Genomic DNA, 18796 nt, shown 5'->3' with positions numbered 1-18796 from the left:
CAGTATGGTTTTCAATCTAACATGGTCTTTCTACTTACACAATTCCTCTTCATCGCATAGGTAGCAAAATTTCTCCATGTACCCAAACAGATGAAAACCATGGTTTGTCTAGAGCTCTGCATATTTTGAGGCTTCTATTTAAGCAATCATGTAAGAGGTTATACCCCACRTGAATGCATACAGCTTATAAATCATAACAGCTACTGCTAAATTCTGCAAAATACTCATAGCTGTGGATATGTAAAACCCCACAACTGTTTCCTAGAAACACTTCCTGCCTACAATAAATTGCAGGCACCATGCACATAATACATATCACAACAAAAAGCTATTCTCCAGAAGATTTAAAGCTTCAAACCAGCCTTCCAGAACGGGTGAAGTTATGATCAACATAAACACATTGCTCTGAATTTTATTTAGCAAACAAAATCCTAAGCATTCTATAATCTCTATTTTGTTATGAATAGACATTTACAACCRRAGTTTTCTCCTCTGATGCAGGATAACCTTTCTTTTATTACCAGTAGTGTGGAGTGGTCATTTCTTGTGAGATAAAACAACAATAAATGTCTCTGCATGGGCAGTCAAGGGGGAAAGGGATTATACAGAGTAGAATTGAATGCCAGGTGTTAAAATTGCTTTGACACCACAGTATCGTAACWCTTGCTTATCCCAGAACAAGCTAGTGCTGTTTCTAAACCATGCTTTAGAGTAAGATCTACAGGGATGCTTTGCTTTTGTTTCCCAATTTTAGCAAAGGGATTAGTTTGTTGGACTACACAAACTCGTGAGGAGGACCACACTCAACAATTCCTCATTTCTGAGGTCATTAATGTTTCTCAGGTAAATCCACAAAACTACCTCAAAGGCAGTTGCTCTCCTTGCACATAGACTGGAACATAGGGTACTTCATCTTCTGTGCCAGGAAATACTTCCCTGATGTACAAGAGTATAAAAATCTTTATGTACTTCTATAGTACTTTAAAAAAAAAAAAAGGCACTTTAATAGAGCAGATTCTTCACAACAGATTAAGCCTTCTTGGGTATCTCTGATACCTGCAGCTAGATTGCTGTGAATTTCCTTCTGTGGCAGGATGATCAACACACTCACTTCACCTAAGAAAATTCTATGTTTTTAAGAAGCATCTCATACAAATTCTAAGCAGAAAATCAAAAGAATAATTTCTATGACCCAACGCTTCTTTTCAGATAGTGTCAACATTGTGCAGTGTTTTTCCTTTTGCGTCAGCTACTACAAGAGAATCTAGCAGAAGTAAAGCCAATCTGCTCAACYAAAGACATAAAATAGATTGTACAGATTACAGACAGACAATAGACTGTATTGGCAACTAACATCTATAGTAGCTTCTCATTAAGAGAGCTTAATGAGTTGCTTAGGAGAGCAACTTTGTCCCAAAACATGCACAGTACTTAACTTTGTATTTAAGAATATTTAACAGTTTCTGGCATTAACTCAAATCAAATCTGCAGAAGTTCCAACATGCTCTGCATAAATACTTGTAACTGATACCTAAAGCACTGATCCTATCACAGTCCTGGCCACACASTGATGAACAAATCATCCCAACTGAGACTTCAGTGTTACAATTCCACAGAAGGTCTCACTCRAAAAGGTGAGGCACAAAAACTTCATTTCAAAACTAGAAATGGCAACAAGCAGTAGCAGTACTGGAAACAGCATGCTAACAAGGCAGTCAATCTCTTAGTGCATGTCTTCATCAGTACTGATGTAAGAGGAACAGTTTCAGCCATAATAGAATGGCCAATGACCTCTTTCTCTCCATTTTTTAGTTTCACCAAATACTTACTTAACAATACACTTTAAACAGCAGGTATCAAAATCTCTTCTATGCATTTAATAAATTAAAATGATTATCTGGAAATGGACAGAAGCATCAAATCATTCTATTTCACGTGGTCTCTGAAGGAAAACAACAGTAATTAATTGAGAAACATGCAAATTCAGATAGGAAAGGCTAGAAAAGATGTATTATTCTACTGTTCAGGAGTAAAGAGAATGTGACAACTAAGTGCCCATCTGGAAAGTTTCACTGGCTATTAATGAAGTGATTATTCTTGTCCTTTAAAGAACAACATATAATCCATTTCTCAGAATCCCCTGAAGTGTCTACAATGGTATGAACAGATGCCAGTACGAGTGCTCTACTACAGAAGCCTCACAGTTACTTTTCATCTGAATAGAACCCTAACTTAGGAAAATTTGTTAAGAGTAAAACTGTCTTCTTTAACTGCTTTTACTTCSAAACAAGTATTCTTACTTCTTTCGACAGCAAAGGAGAGAATGAGAACTTCTAAGCCCTCTCTGGGCTCTGTCAGTAGTCTAGCAAATATCATCAATCAGAAATAAGAACAGGCAAACTTTCCAGAAAACAAGGAATAGTATCACTATCATTTCTATTTTGTATGACTATGAGTGGATATAACTGAAAGACAGCTCCAGGGGAAAGAACCATAAACAGTGAAAACTTTCTTACAACAACTGTATCAGGGCCCCAAGTATACCAACAGGCTTTGCTACCTCTTCCCCAAATTGTAGGGGATACTCAGCTGCCTGTATTCAAGACCAGCTCTGACACTGTTCAACTCAGTAACCTACAAAAAATATTGTGGGAAACCTAGCCAGCTGCGTTTAAGTTCAGGCCCTCTCTTCTTGCTCTTTGCTGGGCTGCAGGCATGCTTGTACCTGGCTGCGTATCTTGCTTTCCTTATACCTTATATACCTCTGTTGTCATGCTTAGCTCTCCTCTCACACTACTGCATGGAGTAGCCCCCTCTTCCTCCTGCTCCCTGACAAACTAAACTGGAACCACAGTTCCTCTAGATTACAAGGCTGAGAAACTTGTAGACTATTCCTACTTCAAGAGCAGATGAATCAGAAGCACCTTGTTCAACACTACACATCATGTCACAGAGCTAGAGACATCAATGAAATTTGCTTCCAAAAGAGACATGGAATGAGACTACCGAATTTCTCAAGCAAGCCTGAGATTTGCCTGCCAGTAGCTGCTGTCAGAATAGGCACCTGAAGGGGAGAACAAGAATAGCTGAACATAACATAGTAGATGCAGAAAACAAAACAGGCGAAGGCACTGCACACCAGTCAGGAAACATGTGCTCTTTACAATTGTGGCCCTGATGTGTAACCCAGTGCAGTCTTCATCTGATACGGTGTGGAGAAACCCTCTTTCAGTGAATTAGATAAAGGCTGTATTAGCTTCTGCAGTGTAATTCTTTGATACCAGTAGGATGAAATATGAGGCAAAACAATAATAGGTAAGGAATTCTTAAAACCAGTTCCTAGTGATGGATTTGTAAACCAAACAGTTAAGAGAAAACAAAACAAAACAAAAAAAAAAAAAAAAAAAAAAAAAAACAAAAACTCCATCTCTGCAGATAAAAGAAATCAGAAACGGCACATTACTGTGTGGGAGGAATGTAAGTACGTATTACTTGTATCCTAGATTAATATTTTGTACCAGGTTCTTCTCAAAATTCCAGTTTCTAGAATACCTGTTTTCTAAAACATCGTATTTTGATAAGAGACAGAGGTAAGAGCATCAAAAAAAGAAAAGGGTGTAGATAGCAAAACTTGAAAAAACACCTCTTGCTTCAAATAGAGACAAAGTTGTAAGATATAAAAGAGTACTGATTCTGTGAAGAGTTCTACCAGCTTCCATGGCAAAGTCAGCAGAAAGTTCATTTTAAGAAAAGGAATATAAAGGGAAAAAAAAGGCACAGAAGATGCCACATAAACATTTATAGTATCAGAAAGCACCAGATGTTTAAGATGGAGGAATAGGAGTAGATGATTTGTTCAAATATAATCCATCTTGTTCTAAACTCATTTTCATATGGTCCTGAATCTCTGGTCATGCAAGTTTTTCACCCGCGGTTACCCAAGTTTTATTGAGCTTTTAAGTATTTGCATTAATTCACGAAGTGATAAATTCACTAGAAACAAACAGACAGATCACTAAAGATGGTGGGTTCTGTTCTCAAAAGATTTCCTCCCCTCCTCCCTTTTCTCTTTCTCAGAAACAGAATTTTTCGAAGTTGATTAGCAATGCACTATTTAAGATTTGGCAGAAGGTATCAGTATACAGGTAAGTATTTCTCTTCAAACTAYGATTTAAGTGGCATATTACAGTATCCCACAGCAGTCACTGTAAGACATAATGATTTGCCTAGTAAGAATTCTTAATGACACTTTGATATTTTGGCATCAACATCTGGACAGAAAAGATACTATGTCCCAGTCTTCTGCTTTACTGTTCCATGCTGAAAAAAAATCTCAGTCATCTTTATGATAAGCTTTGAAAAAGGGATACTTCTGGGGCTAAGGTACCATAAGTCATCTTATCTGGTCTTCCAGTCTTCCAGTTCTTACTACAGCCATGTGTCTTTAGAATGTTTGGTATGTTCTCAATATTCAATTTCAGGACACTCTTAACACATCAATAGAAGTATATGAATTAAGTCCAYTTCCCTTTCAAAAAAGGGAAATTATGAATAATAGTCCAGATCTGTAACCAACGTTAACTACAGTGGACTACCTTKATATTCAGCTAACCCTTTCATACTCTTCATCTTGGCAAAGTGTAAATTTATTGCTTGTAACTGTTTGCAGTTTGCCATTTGTACCACTGAACAATTATTTGACCAAAACACAGGTAGGTAGTCATCAGCARTACAGATTATCCTAATTTATCCTTAAAAAGAACACTCAGTTTTCTGAGACTTACCAAATCTCAAAGCAATTAGACACTTTCACTTTAATTCACAGAGATATAAAAGCTCTTTTAAAATGATTATATTAATAAGCTTATCTACTACATCACGTAAGTGAGGTAAGAGTTTATACAGCTCTAAATAAAAGTCAGGTGGTAGTCAATTCTCCAAATTGTGTTCCAACTTTGATCACATCTAACCTGTTTAGAGAATATGTATGAATGTCTTTCAACTTCATCTACCAAAATCCAGACTGGACCCACACATTTTCATCATTTTATGAAATATMATTTAAAAATCACATACTGACTTTCCTTCCAGAAATAAATGTTGGCACAACTACCTAGTGAACTATGAACAAGTAGCAATTTGACAGTGAAAACCATCTCACATTTATAACTAAATTTCCAATTCTGATTAAGATATTTTTCAAATAGGGAAAACAACGYATCTGAACTGTTAACTCAAAGTATCAGACACAGAAATACACAGACATCCACCCAACTCAGAGGCGTGAAATTTGGACAATTCAATCACCTCTCATTCTGACTGGCTACTCTGATATCAGTTATTACAAAGGCATTTGTGTTATTTTCTGCGCACTTTCAGGTATGAAGTCATTTGAAGATGGACAACATTCAGTATTTCATACGTAGTACAAAACCTTCAAAACAAAATTAAGTTCATGTTGCACCAAAATTAAGATGTATACCAACACAGAATACATAAACATTCCACTATGCTTTGAAAGTGGATGTACTTTATGAGGTTTAACTGAGGAGAAAAATGTTAATTGTTATGCAATATCCGATAGTGTAGATTGCTACCGTAATAATTCAATGTGTGATCAATTATTATTTTAAGACTTAAAGATTTCATCTATAGTAATCTAGACACAGTTTTATGTTTAGTGTACTTACAGAATTAAAGGAATACATTCCACACTATCAAAAAAAAATTCAAGAAAAAAGTAGTAGCATTTTAACAATGAACATTAGAACAAAAATCAARCCTAATGACTAAGCTAAACTGGTATTAACAAAAATCAAAACATAGCATACAAGTTAGCACACAAGTAGAGCTATTAATGAGATAAAGATATAAAAGTGCCTTAATCAAACATCCAGAAGATGATAAAWATACTGCATCTGAAATAAGATAGTGAAAACGCGAATTCTGGAGGAGGAGATACAGAAGGGATTCAGGGTAAATGAAATGCAAGATTTTTGAAAAACAACACTAAAGTGCAATGAACAGAAGGGTGTTGTAGAAGTTTATATATAAAGTCTGTCAGTCCTATCACTTTTTTTTTTGAGATTAATAATTCATTCTAATGACATCTGCAAAGATATTCTACGTCCTTATTAAACAGGAAGTCAACTGAGATGCATTAAAAGTCTTTTTCCAAGTTTCCTTGCAGTTGTGAGTTAAAAAAAAAAAAATCAGAAACACTGAACTTAAATTACCTTGAGGGTTAAGACTGAATTCTAAACTTAATGCTACCACTATTACTTTAAAAAAAAATAAATAAATAAAGTAATTTCAGTCTCTATGTCTTTTATCTATTCTCATCCTAAGGTTAGGCTAGTCAAATTGTTTGTTTTCATATGATAATATTTTAGTGTAGTTGGAAYACTGGTAAATATTCCATATCTAACTATACACAGGATACTGGGCTATCCTGTGTGTAAATTTATTTTTATTCAACTRGATGACTCAGGTCTGGCTATTTCTTCCTCTTGAATGCAAATATTAGCATATAAACTTCATTTTAAAGATACAAAGCAAAGGCAAAAGAATAGACTATTTCATTTATACAAGACAAATTCAGTTTTTACATGAACAGTAGCATGAAACACAAAGTTTTTAAGAAAATGTATATTTTAGAACATTCAGAACAGAAGTATTTGGATTTGTAATGCTATGTTATAAGCACTTTCATGTAATCATTGTATAACAAAAAGAACACTTGACAGTGCATTCTGGTATTCTTCATACTCATGCTTCAGAGCTGCATGGTAGAAATCAATAGGTTTCTGTTTTCCTAGAAGTCACATACATTTGTTTCCTTTCATTCAAACAGTGCTTAGTAAAAGCAGCTTTCCATCTCYAGGTTAGTGAATAGTCAATTAATCTGCATTATTGTTACTGCATTAACTAGTTCACTCTTTTTATTATAAGACAACTTTTCTTAGATTCTAGACTGCCCCCAACTCCTGGAGAGATTTAAAAAGCATCGGATTAAAGCAGGGATAATGAAACACCAAGCTATGTTTTCCAGCCAGTATCTCTAACTACAAAACCAATTTAAATTTATAGACATATGATAAGAAGTTCTCACTGATAAGAATTCTAAATATATATCAAGATGATCAGCAATTACAAGTATATTCTGTTCTTAACTTAAAAATATCTTGCTTCAGAAAATATAATCCAAACAGCAGGTTATTCAAATAAATGCCACTTCTGTAAGTCTACTTTGTCAATGACAGAAATCATGCAAGCAGCAGTGTGGGCCAGGGAAGAAAGGTGAAGGGGAGAGGAGAAAGGAAAGCATACTGCTCTAGTTGCAAACACTATGCTTTTTCTTATCCATCTTACAGTTGTGTAATATTATTCACAYGTGCTCTCCAACAAACATGAAAACAGATAAAAGGCTATATAAAGTCTGCATAATTATATAGGCAAATGTTACCTCTCAGCAAGTACATTAGTTCAGAAGTCTAAGTTAATAAATGTCTTTCTGAACWTGAATCGTAAATGTTCTAGTAAAGATTAATTGTCTACACAGAGTACAATATGAAATGTCAATTTCTACTCTAACTGGGTCATTCTAATCATGTTCAAGTTCAGCATCTTAATTATAACGGCATATATGAAAATTGTAGTGACGTACAGGTAATTTCTTAGATTTTGAAAGCAAACATTAAAGTGGTAACTATTTTTTCTCCATAAAAGAAATACTTGAAATGTTTAGTTTTTTTGACAGGGGAGACAGATACAAAATTTGGAGGACAGTAAGTGAAAATACAAGTAAATGAACAGATTTCTGARATATATGCTGAAAACAAAATGGTTAAGAGTCAGAGGAAGCAACATTAAATGACTAAAAAGCTAGAAGGCTTTATTTTAAATGACTAGAGAAGGTAAAAGAATAGAATCAGATTCACAGTGCAAAGGAAAAACAGGTAAGACTGGTAACTCTGATGCTTATCCAAGTCCTCCTTTTCTCTTGCTGTTTGYATGGGACCTCCTGAAGGTGAACATAGAAGTAATTTTTCCCTAAAGCCATCTGTTTTGAGACTCTAAAAAAAGTCCTGATTAATTACGACATGTTCTTATTACACGGAAGATTTCTGCTTCAACTCTTGCCTTGTGCCYGTAAGACTGTTCCTTTTTCCTCCCACAGGCACAGTAATATAACACAGTTGAGTGTACTCCCCCTTTTAAGCCCAGTACAGCTTCTCTCACAACTCTAACCAGGTCCTACTTTCCTAGCTGCAACTCTTCTTATTGCTCTTTTCTGCTGAAACTGCCTCTCTATGTACTTCTTTGTGCTTCCTCTCTTGCACTGCTCTGACAAACTGCTGTCGAACCCTTGCCATTCAAGTTGATCCTCCTCTTGGTTTCACTCTATGGTTTAAAAGGAATATACTGACAGTATCTGTACTATTTCTGTGTTTCAGAAAGTAACATTTCCTATCTCCTTTAAAATGATGCCCCCTAAATCCTACCAGATTCTATTTGGAATGTGAATACTTTAGAGGAAGCGTTATCTATTTTTAGAAATCCCCTCTGTTGCTTGTAACAAAATCTTTCAAATCTGCAGTTCCAGATTTCAATATTGCAATATCTATTGTAAAAGCGAAAAAACACCCAGTTTTAAATTCTCACAAAAGTAAAATTCTGTGCAACTTTCTTTGGCTCTTTGAAATCTAAAAGGCATATTTAGATATAAAACTGTATCTTAAAAATAATTAATAACAACCTTAACAGTCAGAGATCTCTCTGTTTCTGTTATATGGTACTATGTCATATTTGAGAGAAGCTTTTATGCTAAAAGCTTGCAATTAAGCTTACCGAAAGTGACACAAAGATATAAGGAAAAGACAAGATAATAATACAATAATTATTATTAGCACAAATAAGAGTCATAGCACAGCATTTGCCTAGTCACCGCAAAGCATTAGCACAGTCAAGTACTTTAAAAAGGCATTCAAAATGACAATGTAAGTGGTTTTTCAGACTTTTTTGGATCTCTTCTTTCACACAAAAAGGGCGGCAGGAGCAAATATGAAGGAATTTCAGGGAATACTAGAACAAAAATGTCTGACAATGTTGTTAAGTCAAAGACCAATGAATTGAAAGTTCAAAACCCAATAAACAAAAGGATGGCTGTAATACTTAAAAATAAAGACTAACAGATTTTGTTCTATGAGGTTAAAGTCTAAAAGGCAAATTTTATCTTCTYTCAAATGCATATATGATTTCAACATGACAGAATTTGGATCTGTGGTCTTGCTGAATTCTGTCCACAATTACTGGAGATACAAATACTCACCTCATCATTAAGAAACTCCTTGCTCAGACCAAAGTCTGTCAGCACCACATGGCCATCAGAATCAAGGAGAATATTCTCAAGTTTTATATCCCGATATATAATTCCCAACTGCAAATAGAATATAAAAGCAGTATTTCCAAGTCAGTGTTAACACACCAAATAGACATTGTTAAATGCATATAAATTTGAAGCCATTTATTAAGGTAATCTATGACCAAAAAATTACCCCTAAAAAAGGACTATAATTTTAAAATGTTTTTCAACATAAAACAGAGTGACTTGTAAGGACTCAGAAAATACATTATGCATTAAAGTCTAGAAATTTGAAGGACATGCTATATCCTTTGCACCAAGTGTCTGAATACTTTCTTTTGAGKGCAAAATCAAATTCAGTTTCATTAAGAATTAAAATGTATCCCTCTATTACATGTTCTACAGCATACAAGTTTTCAGCATTATCATGCATGTGTTGTAACATTCTACAAATCTGAAGTCAGCATCAGGTGCCTTGTTCAGTATCTTCAAAAGTTATAKCACTTTTCATCCCTGGAGCTGGGCAGGGACTTGAAAAATCTGCCGTTTAATTTTATCAACACCAGAACAACTGAGCAAGAGTGGAACAAAACAGTGTTCTTCACATTGACTACAAATTAGTCTTACTGACACACTTAACCCTTTGGTAGAGTTTACTAAAAATTAATAGAAGTAAAAAACAATCATTTGTCAATAATGATAATCTTCGTACTGCAGATACAAACCTGTAACCTTAGTCTGGCGCACAGGGACAGAAATTTCGTGGGAAAATATTTCTAGTAATACAACCAATGCATCCCACCAGTAGAAAAAATTACCTTTGAGTTTCAAGCAGTCTAAAAAAGTCCTCCTCACTAATTTTATATAATGTAAAAAGAATACTGATGGCATAGTATATAGATCATAGATCCAGGAAAACAGCACTGCTACAAAATTATTTTACCTTGTGCAGATGTTCAAGTGCCAAAACAATTTCTCCAATGTAAATCTGTACTTCATTTTCTGAGAATCTTTCTCTTTGTGAAAGATGAGTAAACAATTCTCCTCCATTTATATAGTCTAAGAAGAAGAAAGAAGAACCATAATTTCACTTAATGATGACTTAATTTTCTTATTAAAATATTARTGAGTATATTATAGGCTATTAAATAATATGTTCTAGGATCAGTTTTATTTTATTGTCRTTCAATAATATTTCATAAATGTTGTACAATATTCAATTTATTTCTCAGAGGATTGATGGAAGAACGTGACCAAGTTTTAAAGTAGAAAACAGAAAACCAGAAAGGGAACTTCAGATATCCATAAATTAGAAGACATGTTGTTTTTCAAAATTAGTCTTTTAGTTACTAAAGAAGAGAAAAAGGAAAGGAAAGTAATAGACTAAATCATCTGCAAACATAGCATTTGTACACCCTTAGAAAATATTTAAGAGCAGTGAGCCAGACTGACATAAAAAAAAAAGGCAATTCAAAACCAGATATCAGGCAAAACTAAAAATAATCAACTATGGGCAACTAGAAGTTTTCCCCTTTGTAAGGAGATTTTTGATGGCAAAACTTAAAGGTGGAGATTATTTCCACACACATTACCACACAGAAACCACACCTCCATTCTTTACAGAATACAACACAGAAAAGACACGCACACACAAAACCCACTCTAATACTTCCAGTTGAAAATTCTGATATTATATACAACATATAAAGAAACAGGCATTTGTTAAAGCCAATTTCAAGAATACTTTAACTGAACTTGGTAAATCACTTCTATAGCCCATATTGCAAAACTCCGCTCTCAAGTTTCTTTCATTGAAAGAAAGGTATTTCTTTTTAAGGCAAGACCATTCCTTTGCACAAAATATTCCACATTATTCCAAGATTCAGTGAAACTTTGCTCTAGAAATATCAAGTGCTAACAAGTTCTAGCAAACAACTCTATACTTTCTGTAGGGAAGCATGGGATTTTGAACAACCTTCTAACACCTAAAAAAAATTAGAAGATGCAAGCCTCTCAATACTCTAAGATTAAACAACTTCATAACCAAAGACTTTGGCAACAAATGCTTCCTGAAGTAGTAAGAGCTGGCTTAAATACTCTTTTCCAGCTCCTGAAGTACATGCTTCACATTACCARGAAGAATCCTTCTCATTCCCCAGAAAGCTAGGACTCTACAGGCAGTGATACTGAGGAATACAACTGAAAAAGGAATGCAACTCTAATCTCAGCCTCTTTTCCTAGAAAGTTAATGTCCTAAAAAAGAGTGGTGGTGGGAAAGAGAGAGAGAGAGACATGCACACATAGAAGTCATATCTGAGCTGAATACCCTAAGTTTATAATCAGCCTTCTGCCACACTTGCCAATGCTACAGAAACATATGTAGTTCTTCACATCAAAATGGTAAGCAAAATGGCAAGRACAGCAGTGTTCTAACAAGCCTCACCATATAATAGTTYATTATCAAGTACCTCTCACAAATGGAGATATGCAAAAGCTACCAAAYCCTAGCAAAATAAATAAATAAATCACAATGTATAATGGAAGAAGCAGATTAGAGTTCAACAATAGGAGTTTATTAACCAAGACTCCACAATATGGGAAGTATTTTTCACTAGCATTTTACAGCAGAAAATTATATGAACAATTTTTATTTTCCAGTATTGTAAGGAATATGACCAGCAATAAGTGAGAGCATAATCATATTCAACTGTCATTTCCTACCATATTACTAGCACATCTGTTTACCAAAAAACCAAAGGCCAACGGGATCTTTCAGTTGGCAGCAGTTCAGCGCCACTACAACCATGTACAAACATCTGATCAGAGTAGTGACAGATAGGCTTGTCCTCTCAGAGACGATAATACTTCAAAAACACTGATCACATTCAGAGAAGTTTGCAATGTGTTTTTAAGAGTGAAACATGCAGTGTTGAACCAGGAGGCTTTCTGCTGGTTAAAARCTTCCCTTTTTCTTCTTTCCTACCAACTGATCCCAGTAACTAAGTCATGTTTAGTCATGCCACCTTACCAGTAACCTCTCTGCCACATGTACAAAGTGAGCACATAGAGAAAACAGACTGAATCATTTTAATGCCCATATTCATATCAACTAAAACCACTTTCATTCATGGTAGTAATTTGTGTGAAACTCTGCAGAAAACTAACATAGTATATAATCATGGTTAAAGAAAAAAATGTAACTGAAAATTTCATCTAGGTAAGTTCAAGAAAATTTATTTTTAGCAGTTTTCCCTCTCTACTTTAGGTTCTTGTGATGATACACTTTTTTGCTGAATGTAAGTCACTGATGAATACTTCCTCTCCCCACTCCTCGTTTCAGGACAGTTACTAAAGTTCAAAYAGCAAAACCGCACACACAGCATTGTCAAAGATGAACAGCATTTTACTTCCTATACTYTCCTATACAGTCTCCGAACACACAGTACTTACGACCACATTAAAAAACAAAACAARAAAAACCCTACAAAACATWAAGGAGATGAAAAGTGTTGTTGGTTTGGGGTTGTTTGTTTGCTTTTGCATTACAATAGGACTTGAAAACTGAAAATGACTCACCTAAAATGAGATGAAGCTTTGTATCCGTCTGAAAGGCATAATGCAATGTGACCAAAAACGGTGATTGCCTAATATGCTCCAATACTTGTCGTTCTGTCCTTGTGTGCTCAGTTGTTTTGGCTTTTTGAACTATTGTCGCTTTCTTCAGTACTTTCATGGCATACAGTTTTCCAGCATCATGGCCACTTACTTTCCTTACTAGGAACACTTTTCCATAGGCTTAAAAAGAAAATGTGGGGAGAAAAAAAATGGTCACACACTCATACTACAGGTCTGGCTAGTATTATATCACTGCTGATTTTAACATTATATCATATTTCTCATTTGTCCTTTTTTCCCCCTATTATTCATTATTGCGCCAAACAGCATAACAGCAACCAAGTTAAAGTTTYTCAAAACAATTTTTTTCCAGTTTCAAACTGATCTTATTAGCAACATATCAAGGGGGGGAGGGGAGACAGTGGGAACAAACCTAACTATTTCAGTATTAAAAAAAAAAGTTGATTATTTTTTACTTTGTAATAATATATCACACACACAATTTAGAATTTAGCAGGAGTTTGGAGTCAGAGATACTATCTTTCTGTCCCCCAAAAGGTCTGCTCCATATTTAGGCCACTGGCACATTAAGAGTTTTATAGCATTGAAATACCAAAAGCCCCTACCAGAAAAGTCAATGAATTCTTTCCATCAATATGAAGTACATAGTAACCTTAGAAAATTCCTACACTGGACTTAAAGGAGAATAAGTTGGAGAAACTGTCTCAAATAAAAAGTTTTCTAAATAAAAACAGCAAAAGAAATAGTCACTAGGACTAAAAGGTATTCATTCAAGGGTTTTGAAGTATTGCACCTAAGTGTTATTCTTAGGTATTTCTTAGAAGACCCTCCATACTGGAGTGGCAAACATGACATCCATTTTTTATAAAAAGGGTTCCTGGAAACTATCAATGAATTTGACATCTGTACTAGGCAAACCTGCAGAAAGAATAAAGATTAGAATTAGTAAATGCATAAACAGGATACTATGTGAAAGAATTAGTGTTCTCCTTGTAGATGGAAATAATTATTTCTATTAAAAATTGCTCAAAGGAATMATGTGGAAGGAAGAAAAAAAATGATCTGGTTGACTTATTTAGATTTCCAAAACACTTAACAAGTTCCTTTACAAAACTGTCTGAAGAACATTGAACAATCACAGATTCAAAGAGAAAGTCCTCTCATGGATTAAAAATACATTAGTGGACAGAAAACAGAGTTTAGAAATTAATTCTTTTTTTTTAAGGCAGCAGGTCACCACAATAATTCATYCTGCTTGATTCAGTTACATATCAACTTAGAAGCTGATTTTCTCAGGTTACTAAATTATTCACTCCAACAAAAGTCAAAGGTGACTGCGAAACTGCAAAACAATAACATGATATTAAGTAGCTGAATAATAAAATGGCAGATAAAATTCCAAGTCGATAAATGAGTAATTTCTGCAAAATAAAATAATAATTAATTGTGCAAATGGTTAGAACTGAAAACACATACACTTGGAGTTACTACCGACAAATGGATGAAAAAAACACTCCCCTTAATGGACAAAATATCAGAAAGTAAACAGATGCTAGAACCATAAGGAAAGCATTGGCAGGGCAAAAGGACCCTGCTCCCAAACAAAACCTTCGGGAGCACAAATCCAGAAATCTTTACACTATGGTATGAAAACTATGTGCGCCTGAATAATGCACACTGTTTTGGTCCTCCTCTCTTTTGTTCCCAGTTCACCCATCAGAAGAAAGAAGTATAAAAAAATAGTAACACGAATTATGAATGGAACTGAACACAGACTTTTCAGTCTGAAAAAAAAAGAGAGTATTGAGAAAGATTCAAGAGTTAAATAAAATTGTATGAGGTATTCGTCAAAATAAAAGAAGTTGTAGCAGACGAAATCATCAGGTAACAAAATTAAGAATTGAGCACGCACAAACAGACAATATGCAATTAAGTTGTGGAACTACTGCCACTTTGTGCTGCAGATGATAAAAAATGTAGATAGGTTCAAAAAGACATTATATAATCCTTAAGGAGACGAAATTATTATATAAAGCGGAAACAGAAAAGTCAACCTGTGGCTCAGGCARACCTTCTTAGAGAGAATACTTAAAGTCTTAGAACTTTAAATATACTAAACAGAGTCTACTGTTCTTGTTGGTCTTTATTTAAGCTAAATAGTTGCTTATTAGAGCAGTATATGCTACATATAATTTGATTTTTTCCCTAGCTGTTCCAGACTGGGAACAGAGAGTTTTAAACTACCTAATGTCACGCTACTTTTTCCACAACAGAGCACTTAAGGAAGTGTGCAAAGGTGATATTGCTCACATAACAGGGGAGAAAGCAGCTCTTTACCTGACTTACTACACACTAATCTAAATCCTTTGAAGTAGACTTCTTGCCTTTTTTACAGTGCCCATCATTCTCTATATGAGCTTTCACAAATATAAATGTTTACAATATACCTAACAAAGGCAGCAAACAGAGCCAAAACAGATTAATGTAAACATATCTGTCTTTTGTGGGCAACAAATATGAGATACCAGGGACAACTTTTTCCAGTATGTTCAGTATTATATGGCACTCCCCATGCCYGAATGAGAGCATCTATGAACTTTAATCGTAACTATGAGATCTCAGGTATATCTGTAAATCAGACCTTACAGTCTCAAGTTGGTCATCAAGAAATGGATGACCACAGATGTTTATTTTTAAAAAAATGCCAATAAACAGGCATGGGGCCATAAGTCTTGTCATAATGTACAGGCAAAATTGATCCCCCTACTATTGAGAATATTGGTTAGAGAGTATGCTCCTGCAACCAGAAAWGTATCTGCATCCTTATTAAGGAGTTACTTAACTCTGAAAATTCCAGCCAAGAGCATTAAACAGGAGCTTCTTTAGGTACTGAGGAAACAGTAGTTATTATCAGAAAYGTTGAGGAACATTTAAAGTTACACTAAATTGAAACAAACAAAAGTCCCTAGATTTTAACATTTTGCTACCTGCACCTTTGATTATACTTTAAGATGCATTATTGCATGCTTTTAAGTGGCAGAATTCTACCTATATATTAAACAGAATCAACTACAATTTTAAATACAGCACAGAAAAAAATTATCAGATAAATATACAAACTGTATGGAAACATCTAGAAATGAGACTAATGCTATCTTAAAGCTCTGTATCAAAATCCTTTTATGATGGCACAAATTGTTTTCATTGTAAAACTGAAAAGGATTGACAGAATGATGAAGACTCTCAGCAGTTGTGATGAGAATAAATCTTAAGTAGCACTATTTTAATAAAATGACTCATGATATACTCAATATCAGAATCTCTGGTATCATTACAAGATATCTACTTAAGAGACAACTGCAAGAGCAATCAATTTGAGGGGCAGAAAGGAAAAGGAGCACACACTAATTTCAAGAATACCTTTACCGGATAATCTTATCCCAGTAAAGCTTCTGCACTTCTCAATGAGCTACATTTTAATATTCATTCTTGTAAAATCTGAAACATCTCAGTTACTTCGCAAAAATATTTAGCCAGCAATATAWCCCACATAGAAAGAAATACACACACGTGTATCTCTCAAGTATTTGCCTTCCCAAAAAATAAAATCTTTTACAAAAATGTAATTACAAGGGGACTAAGAAAAAAAATAAACAAACTAACACACACACATTATATATATACACACATACACAGTGAAGGGAAGTCTACTGCAAATTAAAACTGATACCAGGCCTAGCAGACGACTAGAAGRTTTCACATCAGCAATTTGTATCAAACATCTGCTTAAATTAAGAGGCAGAAAAACAAAACGGGAGGTTAAAAATTTCCTCTCATTARTGCCTTTCTTCATGAATAGTTATTATTTAGTAACATCAACTGTTGTAAGAAGTAAAAATTCAGAAAAAAACAATAGAACATTATAAAGAATACACTTACTTAAAGTCAACAAATTAAAAATACGAAATAATCTTTGCTTGTTTCATGTATTTTGTTTTACTGATGTAAAGTGTTAATGATTTGTTCAACAGATGAGTTTATTCGAATAATAGCTCCTTAATATAATGTAAAAGTCTCTGACTCGGTAGAAGGCTAATTTCTGCTTCCTTGCCTTTTCCTGTAACATTTAGGGCAAAAGAAAAGTATGTATAGTATGAWATTCCTGTAAAATTCCTGTAAAATTCCTGTAAAATTCCTGTAAAATTCCTGTAAAATTCCTGTAAAATTCCTGTAAAATTCCTGTAAAATTCCTGTAAATGTGTGTGTGTATATGAAAAAATATATATTAAAAATATACATACATACATTTATATGAAACAAGCACCCTTCTGATTGAGAAGACAAAACTAGGCATAAATGAATGCAAAAGAAAAAAAATACAAATTGAAGAAAACAACAAATGTGAAATTATACACAATCACGGCATGAAGACAACGCTATCACAGAGAACCTATTCCATGGGAAAAACATCAGCATAAGGATACTATTTCTTCCTGACTGGATTATTTTACTGTCTTTAAAAAAATAAACTTTTAAAATAAGAATAAATACAAATAACCCTTCACTGTTACTATTTTACTGCTGAAAAAACACCACCAAGTTTATAAAAAGCCATCACAATTAYGTATACTTAAGCAAGGCAGCGTTTAATGCAACGTAATTTTGATTATCATCTTTAGTTACTCTAATTGCCTCACATCAGGCTATTAAAAATATTGTCATTAGTTAAAATAGTATCTACATCCACCAAGTAATTTGCCTGGAGGCTTCAATATATTCTGCCTTCCATTGCTGAAGATCATTGAAGTGTCAAATAACTTGAAAACAYTTTGGAGACTCTCTGCACAAGTCCACAGTGGCAAATTTTTTTTTWAAATCATCACAGCTTTTAATTATCTTCAACTGTACTACAATAATACCAGTAATATCTAGAAGTTCACATCAGGATAAGGCTTTCAGTTCTTACCTAAACATACAGTAAGTGTAAACTCTTTATTCACCACAAATTAAAACAAAGCTATCAGATCTCCTCTTTCATTTTCCTTTAAAATCACTCCAAACCGTATGAGAATGTCATTTTTGTCCCTGCAAACCAATTTATCTACGATGACCTCAACTGCCCCATCACCAGTTTTCAACTTCACTGAGTTTACTAATGTAAAGGAACAGGAAAAGAACAAAGCTGTTCCCAAAACCATCCAAAAAATGTTTTCTGCTCTTTCATCATCTTGGTCRTAATTTCAAGGCAAGTCTTTAAAGGAAAAACAGGGGTTCACATGTCTTTGAGTTCCAGGAACTTCCCTGCCTTCCCCTCAGCCTCTCATTTAAAAAACAAAAAACAACAACCACCAACATCACCTTAAAAAGACTTCAATATCTCAAATAATGAAATACATCACTTTTCATTTTTATGGCTGAAAGGCATCTAAAAAAGCACCTATAATTTGCACTCCAGCAAAGTACTTAGACATAACATAGCAGTCATCCTCTTTTCTCCAGTCTATACTCAAGTATGASAGCAAGAAATTACAGACCTAAACAGGACCCTCAAAACTCAGGAAAGAACACAGTTCAGATCTTTCAGATCTTGTAGCAAAGTYTGCATGCAAACAAGTGGTTAAATTTGGTTAAATTCTTATGAACTTTTTGAGAGAAAAAAAATCTCTGCTACAGAAGTTGGCTAAAAAAAAAGCGCAAGGTATGCTGCACAGGAGAAAAATAATACTCTAAAAAATACTCTATTTAGAGTAACTGAATGCATAGCTCTGAATTTTCCAACTGCAGCAGATAATGCAA

General features: G+C 34.3%; 1 protein-coding gene across 1 annotated transcript in view; it reads right to left on the bottom strand.

The window, feature by feature from the left end:
• RPS6KA5 (ribosomal protein S6 kinase A5) overlaps window positions 1–18796 on the bottom strand; it is a 65980-nt gene that overhangs the window by 33728 nt on the left and 13456 nt on the right. The window contains exons 3-5 of the mRNA XM_085317556.1: window positions 12941–13159; window positions 10308–10423; window positions 9332–9439 (exon numbers count right to left, since the gene is read on the bottom strand). Coding sequence (XP_085173682.1) covers window positions 9332–9439; window positions 10308–10423; window positions 12941–13159 — 443 coding nt within the window. The remainder of the gene's footprint in view (window positions 1–9331; window positions 9440–10307; window positions 10424–12940; window positions 13160–18796) is intronic.

The sequence above is a fragment of the Rhea americana genome, unplaced genomic scaffold (genome assembly GCF_003343005.1).
Source record: "Rhea americana isolate MKP2758 unplaced genomic scaffold, rheAme1 scaffold_5, whole genome shotgun sequence".
In the NCBI taxonomy this organism is placed as follows: Eukaryota; Metazoa; Chordata; class Aves; order Rheiformes; family Rheidae; genus Rhea; species Rhea americana.
The sequence above is the reverse complement of the archived record's forward strand: the minus strand, read 5'-3'. Positions and strand labels throughout refer to the sequence as shown.